The sequence below is a fragment of the Pipistrellus kuhlii genome, unplaced genomic scaffold, assembly GCF_014108245.1.
Source record: "Pipistrellus kuhlii isolate mPipKuh1 unplaced genomic scaffold, mPipKuh1.p scaffold_m20_p_3, whole genome shotgun sequence".
Classification (NCBI taxonomy): domain Eukaryota; kingdom Metazoa; phylum Chordata; class Mammalia; order Chiroptera; family Vespertilionidae; genus Pipistrellus; species Pipistrellus kuhlii.
Genome location: NW_023425529.1, coordinates 104486347 through 104504701, shown reverse-complemented (window position 1 = coordinate 104504701; position 18355 = coordinate 104486347). Strand labels below are relative to the sequence as shown.

General features: G+C 39.4%; 1 protein-coding gene across 5 annotated transcripts in view; it reads left to right on the top strand.

Moving 5' to 3' along the window:
* Window positions 1–18355, top strand: part of LHFPL6 (LHFPL tetraspan subfamily member 6) — a 182258-nt gene that overhangs the window by 87536 nt on the left and 76367 nt on the right. The window contains exon 4 of one of the 5 annotated variants that reach the window (XM_045588630.1): window positions 3775–3838. The exons of the other annotated variants lie outside the window; for them this stretch is intronic. Within the exon in view, the coding sequence (XP_045444586.1) occupies window positions 3775–3823 (49 nt within the window). The 3' untranslated portion in view covers window positions 3824–3838. Of the gene's footprint in view, window positions 1–3774; window positions 3839–18355 lie in introns of those variants that run through there. 5 annotated transcript variants of the gene reach the window in all.

Sequence of the window (18355 nt, the reverse complement as noted above, 5' to 3'; positions counted from 1 at the left end):
GTATACTATAAAACAAAATATTAGTTAGACAATACACTCTAATATTGGAATCCTGTGCACAGAATGAACCTGTTAATGAGAAGGAAGTAAAGAGAATCACACATTGTGGAGTTTAGTACATTGAGGCTGTTTGTTTCACCAGGAAGCTGCAGCTTTACAATCCTCCCTTCCCCCATGTAGGGAGCAGCCTACCCTCCCACACAGGATTGGAGGGGGAAAGAGGGACTGGGAAGAGGTAAACACATGGGAACTACCTCAATAGTAGTCAAAATGGTGCAGAGGGAGGTACTTGACCTTAGATGCCTGTCAGTCTAACCTAGAAAAGGGGTCCTTGACTAAGGGTGGACCCATCAGAATCCCCAGAAAGCCTGGGAAATTGATTGCTCATTGGCTCAGATCTCAAGGGCTGCAAAGGACTAAGCTTTAATGTGAAACAGAAACTGTGGACACTGGTCTTTGTCTTGGCCTTGATGAAGGTAAGGCTGGACTTTTTTCATAGCAGGATGGATGAAGATGAGGCATTGGGAACCCAGGAGGGGAACTCCTTTGATTTTGCATCACAGTTAAATCACCTTGCCACACCACAATCTCCTGTGCCTAGATCCTTGAAATGCTTTTCTCACAATCCCATGGAAGAACCCAGTTTCCACCAACAGCAAACCTAAAGGGAAAAGCTCCTTCTTCAGATTTGGAAGGAACTAAGGAAGTTGTTTATTCTCTACCTGACACATTAATCCTTCCATCAACAAACCTCTGTTAGAATATATTCAGTGATCCAAGCCAGCATGGCTCAGTGGTTGAGCATCGACCTGTGAACCAGGAGGTTACAGTTTCATTCTGGTCAGGATACATGCCTGGGTTGTGGGCTAGATCCCCAGTGTGGGGTGTGTAGGACGCAGCCGATCAATGATTTTCTCACATGGATCTCTCTCTCCTCTCTGATCTCTTTCTCCTCTCCCTTCCTCTCTGGAAAAGAAAAAAATATATATATTCAGTATGAGGGAGCTCTGCCTGCCTGCCTGATCACCCCTAACCACTTCTGCCTGCCTGCCTGATTGCCCCTAATTGCTCCCCTGCTGGCCTGATTGCCCCTAACCATTTCTGCCTTGTCCCACACCCGGAACCCAGGCTTCCCTCCCTCTGACTTCGAAGTATTACTGAATAACACCCAGTGTTACTGAATAATTCTTAGTTGGTCTTTTAGCCGAAATCAACCTTTCATGGTTTGAACCAATTAATCAAACTCTGCATTCTGGAGCCGGAGAATAAATCAAGTCCTTCTACCTGAGAGCCTTCAAGTTTTGTGGACAGCTCTTATATCTATACTAATTCTTTCATTCACTAAGTAAAGAAATTCCTCACTTCTTTAAGTAGTTTCCCTCTCAGCCTCCCTAAGGGGTCTTGCACAATTCCTTATATGTATGCTAGAGGCCTGGTGATTGAAATTCATGCACAGGGGGTGTGAGGGGGTTGTGTCCCTCAGCTCAGCCTGCACCATCTCCAATCTGGTCAATTTGCATATTACTCTTTTATTAGCTAGGATACATAGTAGGCTTTCAGGAAATATTTGACTTGACACAAGTCTGGCTACTGACAATTGTATTCCACTCAAATTCCATTCTATATAATGTGGAAATAATAGTGATTGTTTGTTTTTTTAATTTATTTTAGAGAAAAAGGGAGAGGGAGAGGGAGAGAGATATCAATTGACTGACTCTTGCACACCCCCACTGGGATTAGAGCCCACCACCCAGGCATGTGCCCTGACTGGGACCATGACTTCCTGGTTCAAGGTCAATGCTCAACCACGGAGCCACTGAGCAACACTAGCTGGGCACTAGCATGTTTGCTGTTGATAATATCTTTATGTGGTTAACCACAAACCATTAATTTAACCTCATGTTTCTTCCCAGATTGGTTGACTGGTCCTCCTTCAGGTGGATGATGTTCCTCTCTCTCTTTTTAATTTATACCAGTGCCCAGAAAGAAAAAAAGAAAAAAATGTATAGGGGTAAAAAAAAAAAAAAAAAAAAAAAAAAAAAAAAAAAAAAAGGCATGTCTGTTTAAACTTAAAAAAGGGGGGGCGGGGGAGAGGCCTATGTAATTCTTAAATTAAATATCTAGGAAGAAATCCTGAGCTTTTAGGAAAATATAAATTCTTTTATTCTCCCTAGTTGATGAGAAAAAAAAAATCTTAGTTATAGTTAAACTAGAGGCTTGGTACATGAAATTTGTACATGGTGGTGCGAAATTTCATGGTGGTGCGGGGCGGTGGGGGAGAGAGGTGTTAGGGGTCTCTGAGACTGGCCTGCACCCTCTCTAATCCAAGACCCTTCGGGAGATGTTCAACTGCCTCTCAAAATCCAGAACCGCTGGCTCCTGACCACTCACATGCCTGCCTGCCTGATTGCTCCTAACCACCTCTGCCTGCCTGCCTGATCTCCCCTAATTGCTCCCCTGCTGGCCTGATCGCCCCTAACCATTTCTGCCTTGTCCCACACCTGGGATCCAGGCTTCCCTCCCTAGATCCCAGGTGTGGGACAGGGCCAGCCACAGCCACAGGGACCGTGGGCGGGTGGCTTTGCCTGGGCCACAGCCACAGGCACCCAGGACCACAAGGTTTGTCCCTCTCCCAGGCCCTGGTTTGGCTGATCCCCATTCCTCTCTCGCAAGCTCATTTGTGCCTGGCTGGTCTCCATTCCTCTCTTCCAGGGCTGAGTATCTGAGCCATTATGGTGTGACTGCATGTGGATGTGATGACCATTTGTATATTAGCTCTTCATTATATAGGATTAATTTTAATTAATTTGTTTATGTTTTAGCCAGTTCATTTCTGTTTATTTTAGGGAGGTGATTCACATTGAATATGAAACTGTATTTTTCTTTTAGCTTTTGGTTACATATATGAGAGCAGATAAAGATGTAAAATAATGTACTTATTGCTGAGTATGTTTTAAGTATTAGAATTAAGAATATGATGTTTTGGGATGAATTATGTTTCCTCAAATTCATATGTTGAAGCCCTAACCCCTAGTACCTCCGAATATGACCTGGAGATAGGCTCTTTAAAGAGATAATCAAGTTAAAATGAGGATATGAGACTGGCCCTAATCCAGTATGACTGGTGTTCTTATAAGGAATTAGGAGACAGACATAAACAGAGGGAAGACCATGTAAAGACCAAGGGAGAAGAAAGCCATCTATGAGCCAAGGAGAGAGGCTTCTGAAGAAACCAAACCTGCCAATACCTTGATCTCAGACTTCTAGCCTCCAGAACTGTGAGAAAATAAACTCATGTGTTTAAGTCACCCAGTATGTGGTGCTTCTTTATGGTAGCCCTAGAAAACTAACATAGTAGGGAAATGCTTACAGTGTACACTGTGAAACATGAAGCCAAACCAAGATTAAATGATATTTAAGATCCACTAAGATATAACTACAAATAATTGGTTATAATATTGGGTCTATTAATTTTGTTTATCTGAATTTATTCATATAAAATAAACCAGTACTTTCATTTAAACAGTTTTGAAAGGAAATCACAAAACATGTTGGTTAAACTATAACATTATTTAAAACATTATTCTTTGCTGTAACTAAATTAATATAATTTGAAACATGTTAGTATTCCTTTTGATGATTCACTAATGCATTGTTTAGTATACTCATGTATTTATTACAACTTTGCTGTGTAACCTCAAAGCTAAATTAACATTTTGGCAAAGGAATTATATGCTCAAACTTCTAATTTTATCATCTTTCTCATTTGTACAGGTCTATCACAGTTGTTAACCTTTGGAGGAAGCTTTTTGTATTTGACTGACCAAAAGGCACATTGTGAGAAATTGGTCTGATGACATAAATGGGCATCCACCAAGTTATTGTCAAATAAGCAACAGAATTTTGTGTCAGTGCTTTTCACTAATCAAATAGTGAGTTGCTGCCAACACCTTAATAGAATAGACTAGAATTGGATTGACCTAATAAAGAATATTGACATAGTAAAGTTAAGTATTATTGGATGAAGTTTTGTTTCGATTACATTAATTAAATAATTTGATATGTATTTATTGACATGCCTGGTACTGTTCTAGGTGCTTGAGAAAGACACATCAGTACACAAACAAAGATCCCTGACCTCATGGTGTTTACTCTGTAGCAGGAGAAGAAGGCTAATAAATAATACGCACAATAAATAAACGGCACGTTAGAAGGGTAGTGAAGGGCATTAGGAATTAAAAGAGTGGGGTAAGGTTGAAGTTTTAAACAGGATGACAGGGTAGACTTTATTGAGCTGCTGCTCAGCAGACATATAGGAGGTGAGGGAGTTGGCCATGTGGATAATTAAGGTTGTGCTAGGCAGAGGGAACAAGCAAGTGCCAAGTCACAAAGACAGAAACTCCTGGCATGTCTGTGGAATGGAAAGGGGCCTGTGTCTGGAGAAGGATGAGTGAGGAAGTGTTCATGTCTAGGAAGTAACAGTGAGCCGGCTCATATATAATAGTATTGGAAGGCCATTTTAGGGATTCTTGCTGTTATGCTGAGTGAAACTGGGAATCACTCAGGGTTCTGGGCGGGGGACTGACATACATATGAGTTGTGACAGAAATGAGATTATTACCCTGGGATGGTCTCTTAAATTTTGCAATTGGTTTACCAAACAATGCAAATGAGAATTACTTGAAGCTTTTTAAAGATTCTGTTTCCTAGCTTCATACAGACCTACTAGAGTAAAATGTGTATTTTTCTTTTTAATGGAGAAAAAGTTTATTATAAACTCCACTCTTACAAAACACTACATTTCTGCAATCCAACTTGGGATTTTACATTGTTAAGCAAATAAGTCTTATAGTAGAAATAACATCTGATAGTCTTGATTCTTATTTTAAAATTAAACATTAGACTAACAGTATTCATGTTAATAACTCCTTTTCATTTCAAAGCCATTATTTTTAATATTAATTTTCTTAGTTCATTTTCAAATCCACTTGCTTCTTACAGTCTTATTTCCTCTGGTTTCAGTATTCCCAGTTGTTTCTTATAGTCTGTGTTCATCTTCTGACTCCCTGCTGTTGGTTTGTGTTCTTTTATGGCTTGTAATGTTTTCACATTAAGCTCTGTGAGTTGTTGTTTTGTTTTGTTTTGTTTTTACTAGACATCAATTTTGCTTGAGTCTAAGATGCTGTCCTATTTGTTAGATATTTTCTTATATTCCTGCATGTGGTTATTTTGGAGGAAAACTATCTAAGGTAAATTTACTTAGAATTTCTGTATATCAGGGAAAGGTTAATTTTTTTAAATTCAAGTATAAAATGTATTCCCACAGAGAAATACTTTATGAATTTAAGTATTCATAAAGATTAAAATAAAAGAGCTTTTGAAAAAGCTCACTATATACTTCAAATTGAATAAACTAAATGAGCATTTTCTAGGTGCTTGGGACAGACACATCAATAGATATATGTTAAGACCAGCTTGCATTTCAAATCATAAAACCAGTGTTTTCTCTCTTTGAAGTGACCATCTTACTAAAAAAAAAAAAAAAAAAAATGGTTACCAAAGTGACTGAATAGTCATATCAATTTTCATGCTGGCCTATTCTTTGTACATGTTTATGAATTGTGCATGTAATGCAGAAGGACTTCACAAAAAGTTGTGGCTTTCGCACAAGTCTGATCTTGAAGTCCTGAACTTCTGTCCATATAAGCTTCAAAATGTAGCCTTACCTGAGTGATTCAAGTAGCAGTGCTTAAAGATGCTTATACAACACTTGAGCTAACTATTAAAGCAGTTTCTATGGTTTGTGATGCATACATCATCTTCTGAACATTACTACTTCATACATAGTAATGGAATCCATCTTCAATTTCTTCTCTTGCTTTTTCTCTTCCTTTTGGGTTTCCTTGCTGTGGCTTGTGGCCACCAGTTCCTTGGGTACAATCAAACACTTTTGTCATGGCTGCATTGAAGAGCATATTGGTTTAGATTGGCCTATCTTCATCATCTCTTAACCTACAAAAATATTATGCAAATGTTATGCAGTTTCTGTTTTATTACCCTGGGCTCCCTCTCGAGAGTTTCTTTCTTTGCTTGCAAGTTACATATATCATATTCTAGAATCAATTATGTTCCATTTGTGCTTATGACAGTTCTGAGCAGCAACTTTATTTATTCCTTTTTGTCTAGTATCATGGATAAGTGACACTTGTAAATCTGTCAGGTAGTACCTCCTTAGCATGCTGCTGAAAGAATCAATAGGCACCCAGGCCGTTTCAGCTACAGAAAAGGGTGATGTACAGAGTTTTAGCACCAGCATTCATCATAGCTTAAGTTTCTATCTGTGTCATTGAGGTATCTATCTCCTTACTCCTTTTCATCTGTGAAAAAGATTCAGAAGTGGGTTTAGTGCACCTGGCTGTAAGGGGTAAGTGTGCTTGTGGGATATGTGTTAAAATAGAAGGTCCCCAGGAAAACCAGAATTACTCCTACGATCCATGTGACAAAGCTTACTGGGCTCTGAGTAGTAGCCTTCTACCGCCCCTTCTAAGGCATGGTGAGAAGGGATTCAAAGTCTTTAGAACTTATTCTCCACACACAGAGAATTTAGACTTGGTAACAGAGGTGCCACTTTGGCTTGGATTTAAGAAAAGCCCAGAATCAGAATCCAGTTCTTCAAAAAAACAAGAGATTTCCATGGGAGCAAAACCAAAGACATTAACTTTATCTCACCAAATATATTTATATCAAGGCATATAGAAGATCTTGGCTTGTCATATTCTCCATCTGACTGTCAACAAGTGGAAGAAATACTGTCAAATTAGTTGCAGGATGGGTGAGTTCAGGATTGATGGTAGAATTTAATTGCAGAAATGGTTCTTGTGGCTGTGGGGTCCTTGCTACTGGACCTCTTTTAAATATATTGTCAGGACACAGCAACATGGCCTCATGGAGGTGCACACTTTGACTTACAGCCTGACTAAAATTATGCTTTCCAGTGCTAAAGAATTCATGCCATCATTGATACTTCCTGAACAGGAGGAGTATCTCCCAGGGAGGTGCTCCACAGCTTTCCAGCTGTGATGAAAACAACGGAAATGAGTTTTCCATGGAGACAGATGTGTCAGACCCAGTTAGATGTCTCTCATTTATAGATTCAGTGTTTTATTTATCTGTGATTGTATTTTCATCTTCGTTCTTCTGCCGTGGTGACTTTCACTTCTGGGTTGACACTGCTCATTTATCTCCTACTGGGAACTGCAACCCATAGCTCTTAATACCTCATTCTCCTGGCTCTTACATCCATCAGCTGGAATAAGGTACTTGAGCCATAGGTTTAGGTTTTGCCTGTGCCTTTCTCCTCCCCAGAGACCAAAGAACTACTTGGTTCAAGTCATGTCACCTGGAGCTACAATGCCTACCTTTCAGGGTTGTTTTGAAGTGTTCATGAGCAATCTACAATACAACATGCAGCTAACACTCCTCTGCAAATTTTCTCAAGAGCAGCACTTTAAACTGGAAATAACTGGTAAAGGATTCATAAGGGAGTGATTTACAAGAAAACAAATTCTGCCTGTGAATAATTAGTCCTGATGCAAGGCTGTTTGTTAACTTCTCAGAAAGTCATATGAGCCTGGTGAAAGCTGTAAGCCCAGGTCCCCTTTGATCTGACTAATTATAATGAAGCATGAAAAAAATGTTTATTGCTTCTTAGTTCTTGGTTTCTGTTTTCCTTAGCATCTTACTTCTCTGCCCTGGTTCACTTAAGCTTTTGAGCACATGGTTGATGCCTCTTCAGAAACTCCATGACCACAGTAAAAATAAGGTCCCACCCAGCTTGCACTCTTCATGTAGGTAAATGAAAGGGAGCAGTAAACAATTAACCATGTTCTCTTCTTGCTTTTTTGTTTTTGTGAAATGCCCAATTAATCATCCTTAATGATGGTAACATGGTTGAGAATTTCTTAGATAGAGCCTATGGGAGGCCTCAATATATTTTGTAGGAAAACTATTCATAATTGTCAGGGGGAGAGGAAATGAGGCTATTTTAGCCCAGTGTCCAATTTGTTTTAATGCACAAACTTTCTAAACTTTGAGTTGTAATTGAATTAGGCTGAAGGGAAAAAAAATCATTTTCTGATACAATGAAATAAATATGGGTTGCTCAAATTAAAGTGATCTTAAACATTGTAATATAACAGAGTAATAGAATGAGACATTGAAAAGAATAATATTAGAGGTCAGTACTATAATGAAAAGTATCTTCATAAATGAGATATTGTGGCTGAGTTGAAAGAATCCTGGACTACAAATCAGAAGACTATTGACCTCCTGTTGTTAACAGCAATAACACCAGTAATAACAGAATTTACTGAGCACTTATTATGTGCTGAACATTGGGAGAAGCAATTCACTTTTAATCCTTGTCTGTGATGTATTTAAGTTTATTATTGTGTCATGCTATATATTAGGGAATGGAAGCTTAGTGAGAAGAAGAAATTTGCCAAATCAAGGCCATCCAGCAACATGGAAGATCTAGAATAGTAACCTATTCTGTGTGACCACAGAGTTCATACTTAGAGCCTTGTGCTCTATTGCTTCATATTATAGCTTCTCATGATCATAGGAAAGCAGAGGTGGAGTGCTGGATCTAGACCTCAATGATCATGCTCTTCTGGAAAACAGGGCAGAGAGAAGAAGAGACATGCTCCCAGGGCAGTGGTTTCAAACTGGTCCTCAAACCAGAGCATAAGCATCACTTTGGAAGTACACACTCTTACAACCTGCCTAGACGTACTGAAAAACAAGCTCTGGAGGTAAGACCCAGGAATCTGAGTCTTCCTAAGCTTTTCAGGTGATTCTGGTGTTCACCTGAGTTTGGCAAAAGCTGGTCTTGAAGACACAATCCAAATTTATTGGCCAACTTGAGTTTAAAAATCCATATTGAGTATTATACCAAATGTTGATATTGGTTTTGGTAACTATGTTTAATTTGTTTTGAAATTTCAGATAATATTAAAATAGGTATAGAATTTTTTTAGTTTTAAAAAAGAGAATCATAAATTTTAAAAGTTTTGAGAACAGTCATTATACAATTCATGGGTCTTTTCTTAAGACATTTATAATTTAATTAAGAAAACTAAATAATTAGTTGAGGAAATCACATTAACCTATCATCAGGTGTGTCAGGGAGGAGGAAGTTCCCCCAACCCCCAACTCCTCTTGAGTTCTTATGGCTGAACTAATAGTAAAATTGACACAGGACCAGAGAAAACCAATTTAATTCATGTTCATGGAAGACATAAATGATGTTCAGGGAGAAATGATGAATCAGCCAGAGTATTATACTTTTTAGAAAATGAAACAATAAGTTTGTGATTAATGGACTGGACAAAGAAGCTTATGTTTGGCTGCATGTTATTAAAGAATCTAAGCAGACATAGGGCTTGTGGTAATAAATTAGTAAAGAGTGACAAGGCTTGTTTATACAGGCTTTTTGGCCTTGGATTCTCTAACTCTAACCCCTTGGAGCAAGGAGGGCATCTTTCACAGGGGAGATTTATTTTCTGCATTTAAGGAGACAAGGGAGGGTCAATGTGTCCTTCTTGCACTGGCTGCTTATCAAGTAATTTTAACTCAAAGTAATCAATATGCCATTATGGGATATTTGGGGACAGCCTGCCCTGTGCCTTGACAGGTGCATACTAATCGGATATAGGAAATGAAAAAGTGCCTATGAGAAGTAGAATGAAGAATTTGGATAAGTTTTTAAAACAGCATTTAAGTATGCAAAAGAATTTTTTTTTAATTTTTTTTCAAAAGGAGATGATAAGGGATTTTGAGGACAGCACTGTGCCAGGACTGGGGGTCAAGGGAGAGAGAAACTGGCACATCTAGAGATAAAGGGACCAAATTGTAAAGAGGAGAATTTGGAAAGAAAGAATTTTTGAGTAAACAGTCTGAAAATCCTGAGCAAAACAGCACATTAGACAAGATTTCGAGTAAAACTGTCATGTCAAAAGTGGGTGTGAACAACATGGACTGATGAACAAGAACAGACCCATGGGTCAGACTGTTGGACCTCAAAGGGAGGGTGGGGATAAAAGGGAGAGATCAACCAAAGGACTTATGTGCATACATATGAACCTAACCAGTGGTCAAGGACAATAAGGGGGTGGGGGGAGTAGTGAGGGGGTGGGGGATTGGAATGGAGGGTTAAGGATAAATATGTGATACCTTAGTCAATAAAGAAATTAAAAAAAAAAAGTGGGTGTGATTTATATCAGCCAGGATCATTTCAGCTTCAAGGTACTAAAAAGAATTTATTGGTTCATATCACTGCAGTCCAAGTCTTTGAGCCTGCTCTGGACCCCCCCCCCTTCTTGCCATCTCTGTATCAGTGCTCTTTTCTCAGGGAAGTATCCTTCTTATGACAAAAATCTGGTGACCATAAGCTTCAGGCCTACATAAACTTCTCAGAAACCCAAGGGATGTCTTAGAATTGAGCTTTGGATTTATATATATACTAGATCAGACCCATGCCTCTCCTGGAAGGGGGATGAATAGAGCCATTGAACACCTGAACCTCCTGGACTGAAAGTGGGAGTGGGATGGTTCCACTCACTGTACTTTCCAATACCTGGGAGTGTAGGTATTGGAAAGGGGTGCCTAAGTCCTGGATTGCTAAAACACTGAAGTGAGAAAGAATAAAGAAAAGAAGATAAGCAAAGAGGCTGTTGCCCAGATCCAGTACAGACTTATGAAGGCCTGACTTGGAGGCATTTCTGCAAAACCAGTGAGGACAAACTTTAACCACCATCGTAAAGAAATAATTATCCTGATTTTTCAAAGAAACATTCCTCATTGTCATGCTTGGAGTATAAAAGATATTGGTTTGTGCACTTAATAGTCATGGTGAAGTTAAGCTTGGAGAAACTGGGAGCTTCACATTTCACCATGGGAGGTTTTGAAGTTGCTAGTGAGAGACCCAAGAGGCACTGCCCATCCTACAGCCTAAGATGTAAACTTCAGACATTTGCTCCCTGTATCCTTCATCCTTGAATTCTTAGCACAAAGTTGGCAGGGCTTCTGTGCCTTTCTGTTTCCTTTGTTAAACTAGAAATTTTATGGCTTGTGTATCCCTCCCAATGTAGCCGGCTATAAGCATTGAGAGCCAGGCTCTGTATTGTACTTCCTAACTATAGCCTCACACTCTAATTTCTCAGAATTTCATTCCTACTGATTTTCTCTCCTTTATTTTAACCCTTGAGTTAAATAAATTTCAGGAGGAAATGTGGCTTTCTAAAATTAAAAATATCCTGATACCCCTGTCTATATGTAGATGGAAAATGTGCAAAACTTTGGAACATGATTAACTGCTAGTAGCTAGGTTGAGCCTACAGGGCAGGTGTTTGTAAATGCTTTTTATCTTAATGAAATTATTGACTGAGAAACACAGTTTTTAGCTCATTCTTAATTGGACAATAGATAACTCTGATCTTGGGAAAGTCACTTTTCCTTTGTAGGTTTTAATTAAGAAACAGACTATGTACCTGCTGTGGAATGGCTTGAGAAGAATCTCTAAAAACATCCTAATAAAAGAGTAATATGCAAATTAACCATCACACCACTATACCCACAATCCATGCCAACTAGTCAATCAGAGAGAGTATGCAAATTAACCCCAACCAAGATGGCTGCAGCCACAGAGAGCAGGATGGAGGCTTGGGTTTCCTAGGCAATGAAAGAAGCCAAGCTTTCCGCCTGCCCTTGCTGGCCTAAGCCTCCACTCAAGGCTACAAAGTTTCAATTATAGAAGGTAAACAAATCCAAACAGAAATGGTGGCAGCCACGGAGTGAGCAAAGGCTTGGCTCTGCTCCAGGCTACAAAGTTTTAATTATAGAATGTGAAAAAATTCCAGATTCCAAGGCCTGTGCTTGAGTCACTGGGGGGCGTGGCCAGCCTGCAAACCACCACAAGCCCCTTGCTCAGGCCACCCTTGGCCCCAAGGGAACCCCACCCTGATCTGGGACACCCTTCAGGGCAAACCAGCTGGCCCCCACCCATGCACCAGGCCTCTATCTTATCTAATAAAAGAGTAATTGACCATCACTCCAACACACAATATGGCTGTCCCCAGGTGATCAAAGATCCTGCCCCTATGTGGACACAGATGGCCACCACAAGATGGCCAGCAAGGGAGGGCAGTTGGGAGGACCAGGCCTTCAAAAGAGGGCAGTTGGGAGTGATCCACCCTGCAGGGGAGGGCAGTTAGGGGTGACCAAGTCTGAAGGGGAATGTAGTTAGGTGCAAATAGGCTGGCAGGGTAGCAGTTAGGCATCAATCAGGCTGGCAGCAGAGTGATTAGGGGGTGATCTGGCTGGCAGAAAAAAAGCGGTTAGGGGCAATCAGGAAAGCAGGCAGGCAAGGAGTTGGGAGCCAGCAGTCATGGATTGTAAGAGGGATGTCTGACTGCCCGTTTAGGCCCAATCTCACCAAGGGGTCCCAGATTGGAAATGGTGCAGTCTGGGCTGAGGAACACCCCCCCGCCATGCATGAATTTCATGCACCAGGCCTCTAGTTTGGAAAATAAAGTGATACTAAAATGTTAAATGTACCATAGGTTAATAAAGTTTCAGAGTAAAATGGAAATATTCAATGGTTTATAATTGATAAAACTCTAGGTGATTTATCCTGATTCACTAAAGAAGCTTTCACTGTAGCTGAGAAGAGCAAAGCTTTACAAGTGTGTATGAGCAGTAAAATTAGGCAGTGTTTTCACTAGATTATTAATTATGGTATGAGTGGGAATTAAATTTGACAGCATGACAGAGAAGATAACATCAGAGTTATTAAATTGAAAAGATTGCCACTCAAGTCAAATCAGATGTTATTACTATCATCTCTGGCACTCTCAACACTATAAAGAGAGTGGAGAAAATAAGCCCTAAGTTAAACAGCTGTGTGCTTCTCCTCCATTTTTGTGATTGTTGTCATTACATCAGAAGATTAAATATGAAATCAAAGCAGAAAGTCTTATCACTGATTGACTTCTATAAAATATTAAAAATTTATTAGTCCCAAATGAATTTTTCCCATGACTGTAATAAGTAAAATGACATCTAATTGCACAAGAGAAGTAACTTATGCTAGTGAATTTGAACCAAGAGTTCTAAAAACGTACCCTTTGCTCTCCTAAGAGGTTAGTTCCTCAAGCAACTGTAGCCTGAGAACATCTCTTGGGATGACATGCAATCCTTTACCAGGAATTTGGTACAGTTTCTGTAGACAGGAGTGCTCTCTCTTAAGTTCTCTTCCTCGATCATGTGAAGTTAGTAGAGCCCATGTATCAAGAATAAAACCAGCTCTTTCAGACCTCTCTCACCTTGACCTTTCCTCTCCTCAGTCTCAGTCAGTGCCAGTAAGTGACGCCCTTGTGGTTCAGTGATCACCAATTTCCTACCTCACTTCTGCTCCACATTACCATAAATCCTGACATCATGCCCCAGTCTGCCTTTTGAGGATTCTTCAGTAAGTGGGGGTTTGGCTTAAAGCCCATTAGTAGATTTGGAAAGTAGTTTACTTGTCAAGATGATGAGAGAAATGATTTATCACTAAATTCATACTTCCTCCTGAAGGTTAGTTGTTCAATTTTTCTGGCTTTGCAATTTAAAGCCAGCAGTTATACTTGAGGTAGGCCTTTGAATGTTAGATTGGGGAGTGTTAGGATTTCAGTTAGTACAGAGGTTTTCTGTGGCCACCTGCAGCCTGCACATCAGAAATGCTGGCAATGCTATGGCCTTTGCTTCTGTGGACTGTGCTCCACTCAGGGTTTCCTGGGAAATAATAACCCTATTTCACGCTGTCCTGTCATTGGAAATGCCTGTGGAATGAGTGACATCTGGATCTCTGTGGTAGCCAGCAGGGCAGCTGTTTTCTAAAATGGAATATATTATAATTAGCCTTTTCAGTAATAACAGATTGCCTGCCTTCCTGCAGTGATTATATTCAATCTAGACTCATGAAGATACGCTCTTTGCTATGCTCTCTACTGGTGAGTTACCCAGTCTGTTTTGTGCAGGAGCAGTGTTTTTCTTTGTCATTCAGACAGTTGGTCCTTCTCTGCATTTGGGAGGGGTAAATGCCACTGCCCACATGTGTTTTGAAGTGGTGGCTCTGAAAGAGCCTTCTTTAGGGTCTGTTATATCACATTTCATAATGCTAGTCTTATCAAGGTATCAAGGAGTTGAGTTGACTGAGCTCTCCATCTTTATCTCTTTCCCTCTACTCTCCCCTTTCCATAGAGTTACTATTCATTACATATGTATCATGTACCAACCACTTTATAGCCATTAACTTATTTTACCTATACATTTCCCCTGAGAGGTTTTCTTCATTGGCTCTAGATGAAGAAACTGAAGCTCAGAAAAGTAAAATAACTCCCAAGATCACCTAACTAGTAAGCAATTGATCCAGTATTTTAATTCCAGGTCAGTTGGGTTCCTGAAGCCTGAACTCTTTCCACACACTCCTGGTCTTAACATTGGCCATGTAACAGTATAACCTGGTGAGTTACCAAAAGAAATTCTGAATTACATTTACAAGCTTCTCATATCTCAGCCCAATCTTCTTGCCTGGCACTTCGTTGACACATTATACATATTAATGTGATGCCAAGCAGTTTTTAAAGGCAGTAAACAATTTATAATATTTGTGTCATGGAGTGACAGTATAAACAAATCGCAATATGGTTGTTGAAAGGAGATACGTCCTTGCTTCTTGTAGTACCACAACTCTTCTCTCTTTACTCCTAACTTCTAAAATAAGCATAATTTCTCTTTATGCCCATAAGTGAAATGTTTTGATCACTCTACAAATGCTTTGAGAAATATAAAATGCAATACAAATGAAAGGTATTATTATAAAAATAAAATTATAAGAGAAATATCACATGTGATTGACTAGATTCACTGAATCCTATTAAATAAAATCACAGGTCAGAGTGTAAGAGCATTTAAGCTGAGAATACAGCTTTGTAAAGAGGTTCTGGGTGACTCCCACCCTAAATTCTGAAGAGATCCATTAACTCGAGATATATTCTTATGTTAATAAAATATGTTGCAAGGTCTTGAGGCAACACAGTGAAAGTACTTGAGAAATAGACTTTTCCCTGTTTGATCTATAATATCTGTTTCTAAAGGTCTATTTTTCTTTTAAGTCTGAAAGTTGATTGAGTTCAACTGCTTTCCATTGCTTTCTTTTACCAACAAATATGAATGTGAGATGGGAAAATGGGGTGCAGTCATTTCATGTCCTAACTTAATACTGAAAGATGATATATGAAGTGTAATGGCATGACAGTTCATAATCTCATGATAAATGACTTTTCTGTTTAGTGTTAATAAAAATAGAAAATTATGAACTAATTAGTTGGAAAAGGAATGCCCTCAGTCTCAGTCAGAAAAACATTTATTTTGGTACAGTACCTTTTTTATGGGTAGCACTGAAAGACAGCTAGGACTAGAAATAGTCCTGAAAGTGGTAACATTAGCTTTTTTTTTTTTAATTTATAAATAATTCTTGTTTTAAGCCACTGAGGTACATGATAGTCTGTTTTACAGCAGTAGCTCTTTTTTAAAAAAATATATTTTATTAATTTTTTACAGAGAGGAAGGGAGAGAGATAGAGAGCTAGAAATGTCGATGAGAGAGTAACATTGACCAGCTGCCTCTTGCACATCCCCTACCGGGGATGTGCCTGCAACCAAGGTACATGCCCTTGACCAGAATCGAACCCGGGACCTTTCAGCCCACAGACCGACACTCTACCACTGAGCCAAACCGGCTTTGGCAATAATAGCTTTTAAGACCAAAGTGTTTTGCCACACTTATTGCCTCTTCACATGGGTAGTTTTTCTTTTGTAGACAAACGTCCCTAGTAACATTCTGTGCTTAGCTCTTAACCATTCCTCCTGGAATTGATTGCCACAATGGAAAATAGCAAAACTCTTACTTTCTTTAACCTAAGTTTGCATTAACTAGTTAATAGATGTTTGAAACCGTTGAATATGTTGGAATATAGTTCCTAAGTTAGGGGAATAGATTCTTTAGGAGCCACAGAGACAGGAAGACCCTAGGATTTTTTAGCTCTCACTCAGGCAGTGTCTAGGAATTGCCTGGCTGACTGTCTTGTTAATGATAGATTGAGATGCTGCTACCTGTCTCAGGCCGCCTAAAAATTAGTATTAATAAAGCCATCAAAATGCTTCAGGAAAGACATGATTGCAAAGGATCGTTATTTTATGGCTACAGTCAATAACCTGGCAGATGTTTTTCTCTGTGGTGTCTTTGAAATCCCATGAGAATAAGGAATTTCTCAGGTGATCAGATCTTCAACTCTTCCTTTATTGCTATAGCAACCAAATCTGTCTTTACTATTCACCTTAGTTAATTAATCCTGGTTCCTGATTTATGTTGTTTGATAGCACCCATCCGGAAAGATTGTTGGCTCTTTGTTCTTCTATAGCCCATAAGTGCCACTATTAAGAGACAGTATTTCAAGGTAAAATACACACAGACTTACCTGAAGGACTTCTTCAGTATGTGAGTCTGAGATCTCATTTAGAATAATTAGCTTGAATGATAGCTAAAGCCATATTGTCCCCATTGTATGTTATTGATCAAGGAAAGAAACAAGTGCACAATTTCCAGTTTTCTGGAAATAGGTCATTACTTTATTTCTGTAGTAAATAAATGTTTAAAACCCAAATCAAAACATTAGATTTGACTAAAGACTGTCTTTTTCCCTCATATTTGAATTTATTTGCAGTTAATCTTTCAAATATTACAGAAATAAAATCATAAGTAGTTACATCTTTATTTAATATACATCATTAAATAGAATTAAAGAATTTTGTATTGAGATTTTTTTTTGGTAGCAGTTTGGATTAAGACATATTTTTAAATGCATCTTTCATATGGAGTCTACTCTTACAGTTCATCCAAAATTCAATAATAGTAGTCTTAGCAACTTTGGATTTTGAGTTTATCTTAAATTTTATTTGACTTATATTTCTGTTTAGTTACCTTTACTTTATTATTCTTGGTCAAATGTGAAATGATGACTATCATTTACTCTTTTATATAGGAAGTGTTTGCTAGCATCAGTCCTTTAAACTTGTTGATTTGTATAAAAATCACCATTGGAAAGATTTAATTGGCCCCAAAATATCACTTCTAATTTGATATCCATTTATTCTCACTGGTGTTTCTGTGCTGTACTGGAGATTTGTTAATAATGTGTCACTCCTTTGCATTCTAATTCATGAACTACTTCATCACTGAGCTTATAAGAAAGAAATGTTAATCACCGACCTACTTGAAAACTCACCTTTTATGAACATTTCCCTAGCTCATAAATCCCTTTGGGTCTGGCATATTTTTACTTCTGTAGAGTTTCTGACTATATAAATTACTAGAGTCCCGATGCACAAAATTTGTGCAGGGGGGGGGGGGGGGGTTGTCCCTCAGCCAGTCTGTACCCTCTCTAATCTGGGACATCCCTCTCACAATCCACTCGCCTGCCTGCCTGCCTGACCACTTCCCTAACCACTTCTGCCTGCCAGCCTGATTACCTCTAATCACTCCCCTGCCAACCTGATCAATGCCTAACTACTCCCCTGCCAACCCAATTGCCCCTAACTGCCCTCCCCTGCCGACCTGGTCACCCCCAATTGCCCTCCCCTGCAAGCCTGGTCAACCCTGTCCTCCCCTGTAGGCCTGGTTACCCTCAACTGCCCTCCCCTGCTCGCCCTGTCACCCCCAGCTGCCCTCTCCTGCAGGCCTGGTCCCTTCCAACTGCCCTCCCCTGCAGGCCTTGTCCCCCCCCCCCAACTTCCTTACCCTGCAGGTCAGTGTCGTCATCCTCCCCTCCCCCAGCTTCCCTCCCTTGCAGGCCTAGTCCCTCCCAATTTCCCTTTCCTGCCAGCCATCTTGTGGTGGCCATCTTGTGTGTTGGAGTTATGGTCAATTTTCATATTACCTCTCTTTATTATATAGGATGACTAGCTCCAAATTCCAATTTTCACTATAACCTTATCAACTGAGAAGGTTATAGTGAAAATTTAAGGCTGAGGGTTACCACAGTTCCATGTCTAATTAACACCAACATATATGGCTTGCTCAATTTGCGTATTTAGAAAACCTATAGCTAGATCAGCAGAAGTAGCAGACTACCCACGGTCCACAGTGTGCATTTGTCATATTTTGGAGTAAATCAGCATATGTTAACTTGCACGTGGCCAATTATAATATGGACTATCACAGGCATCCACCTAGAGATGAAGGTACTATGACCTTT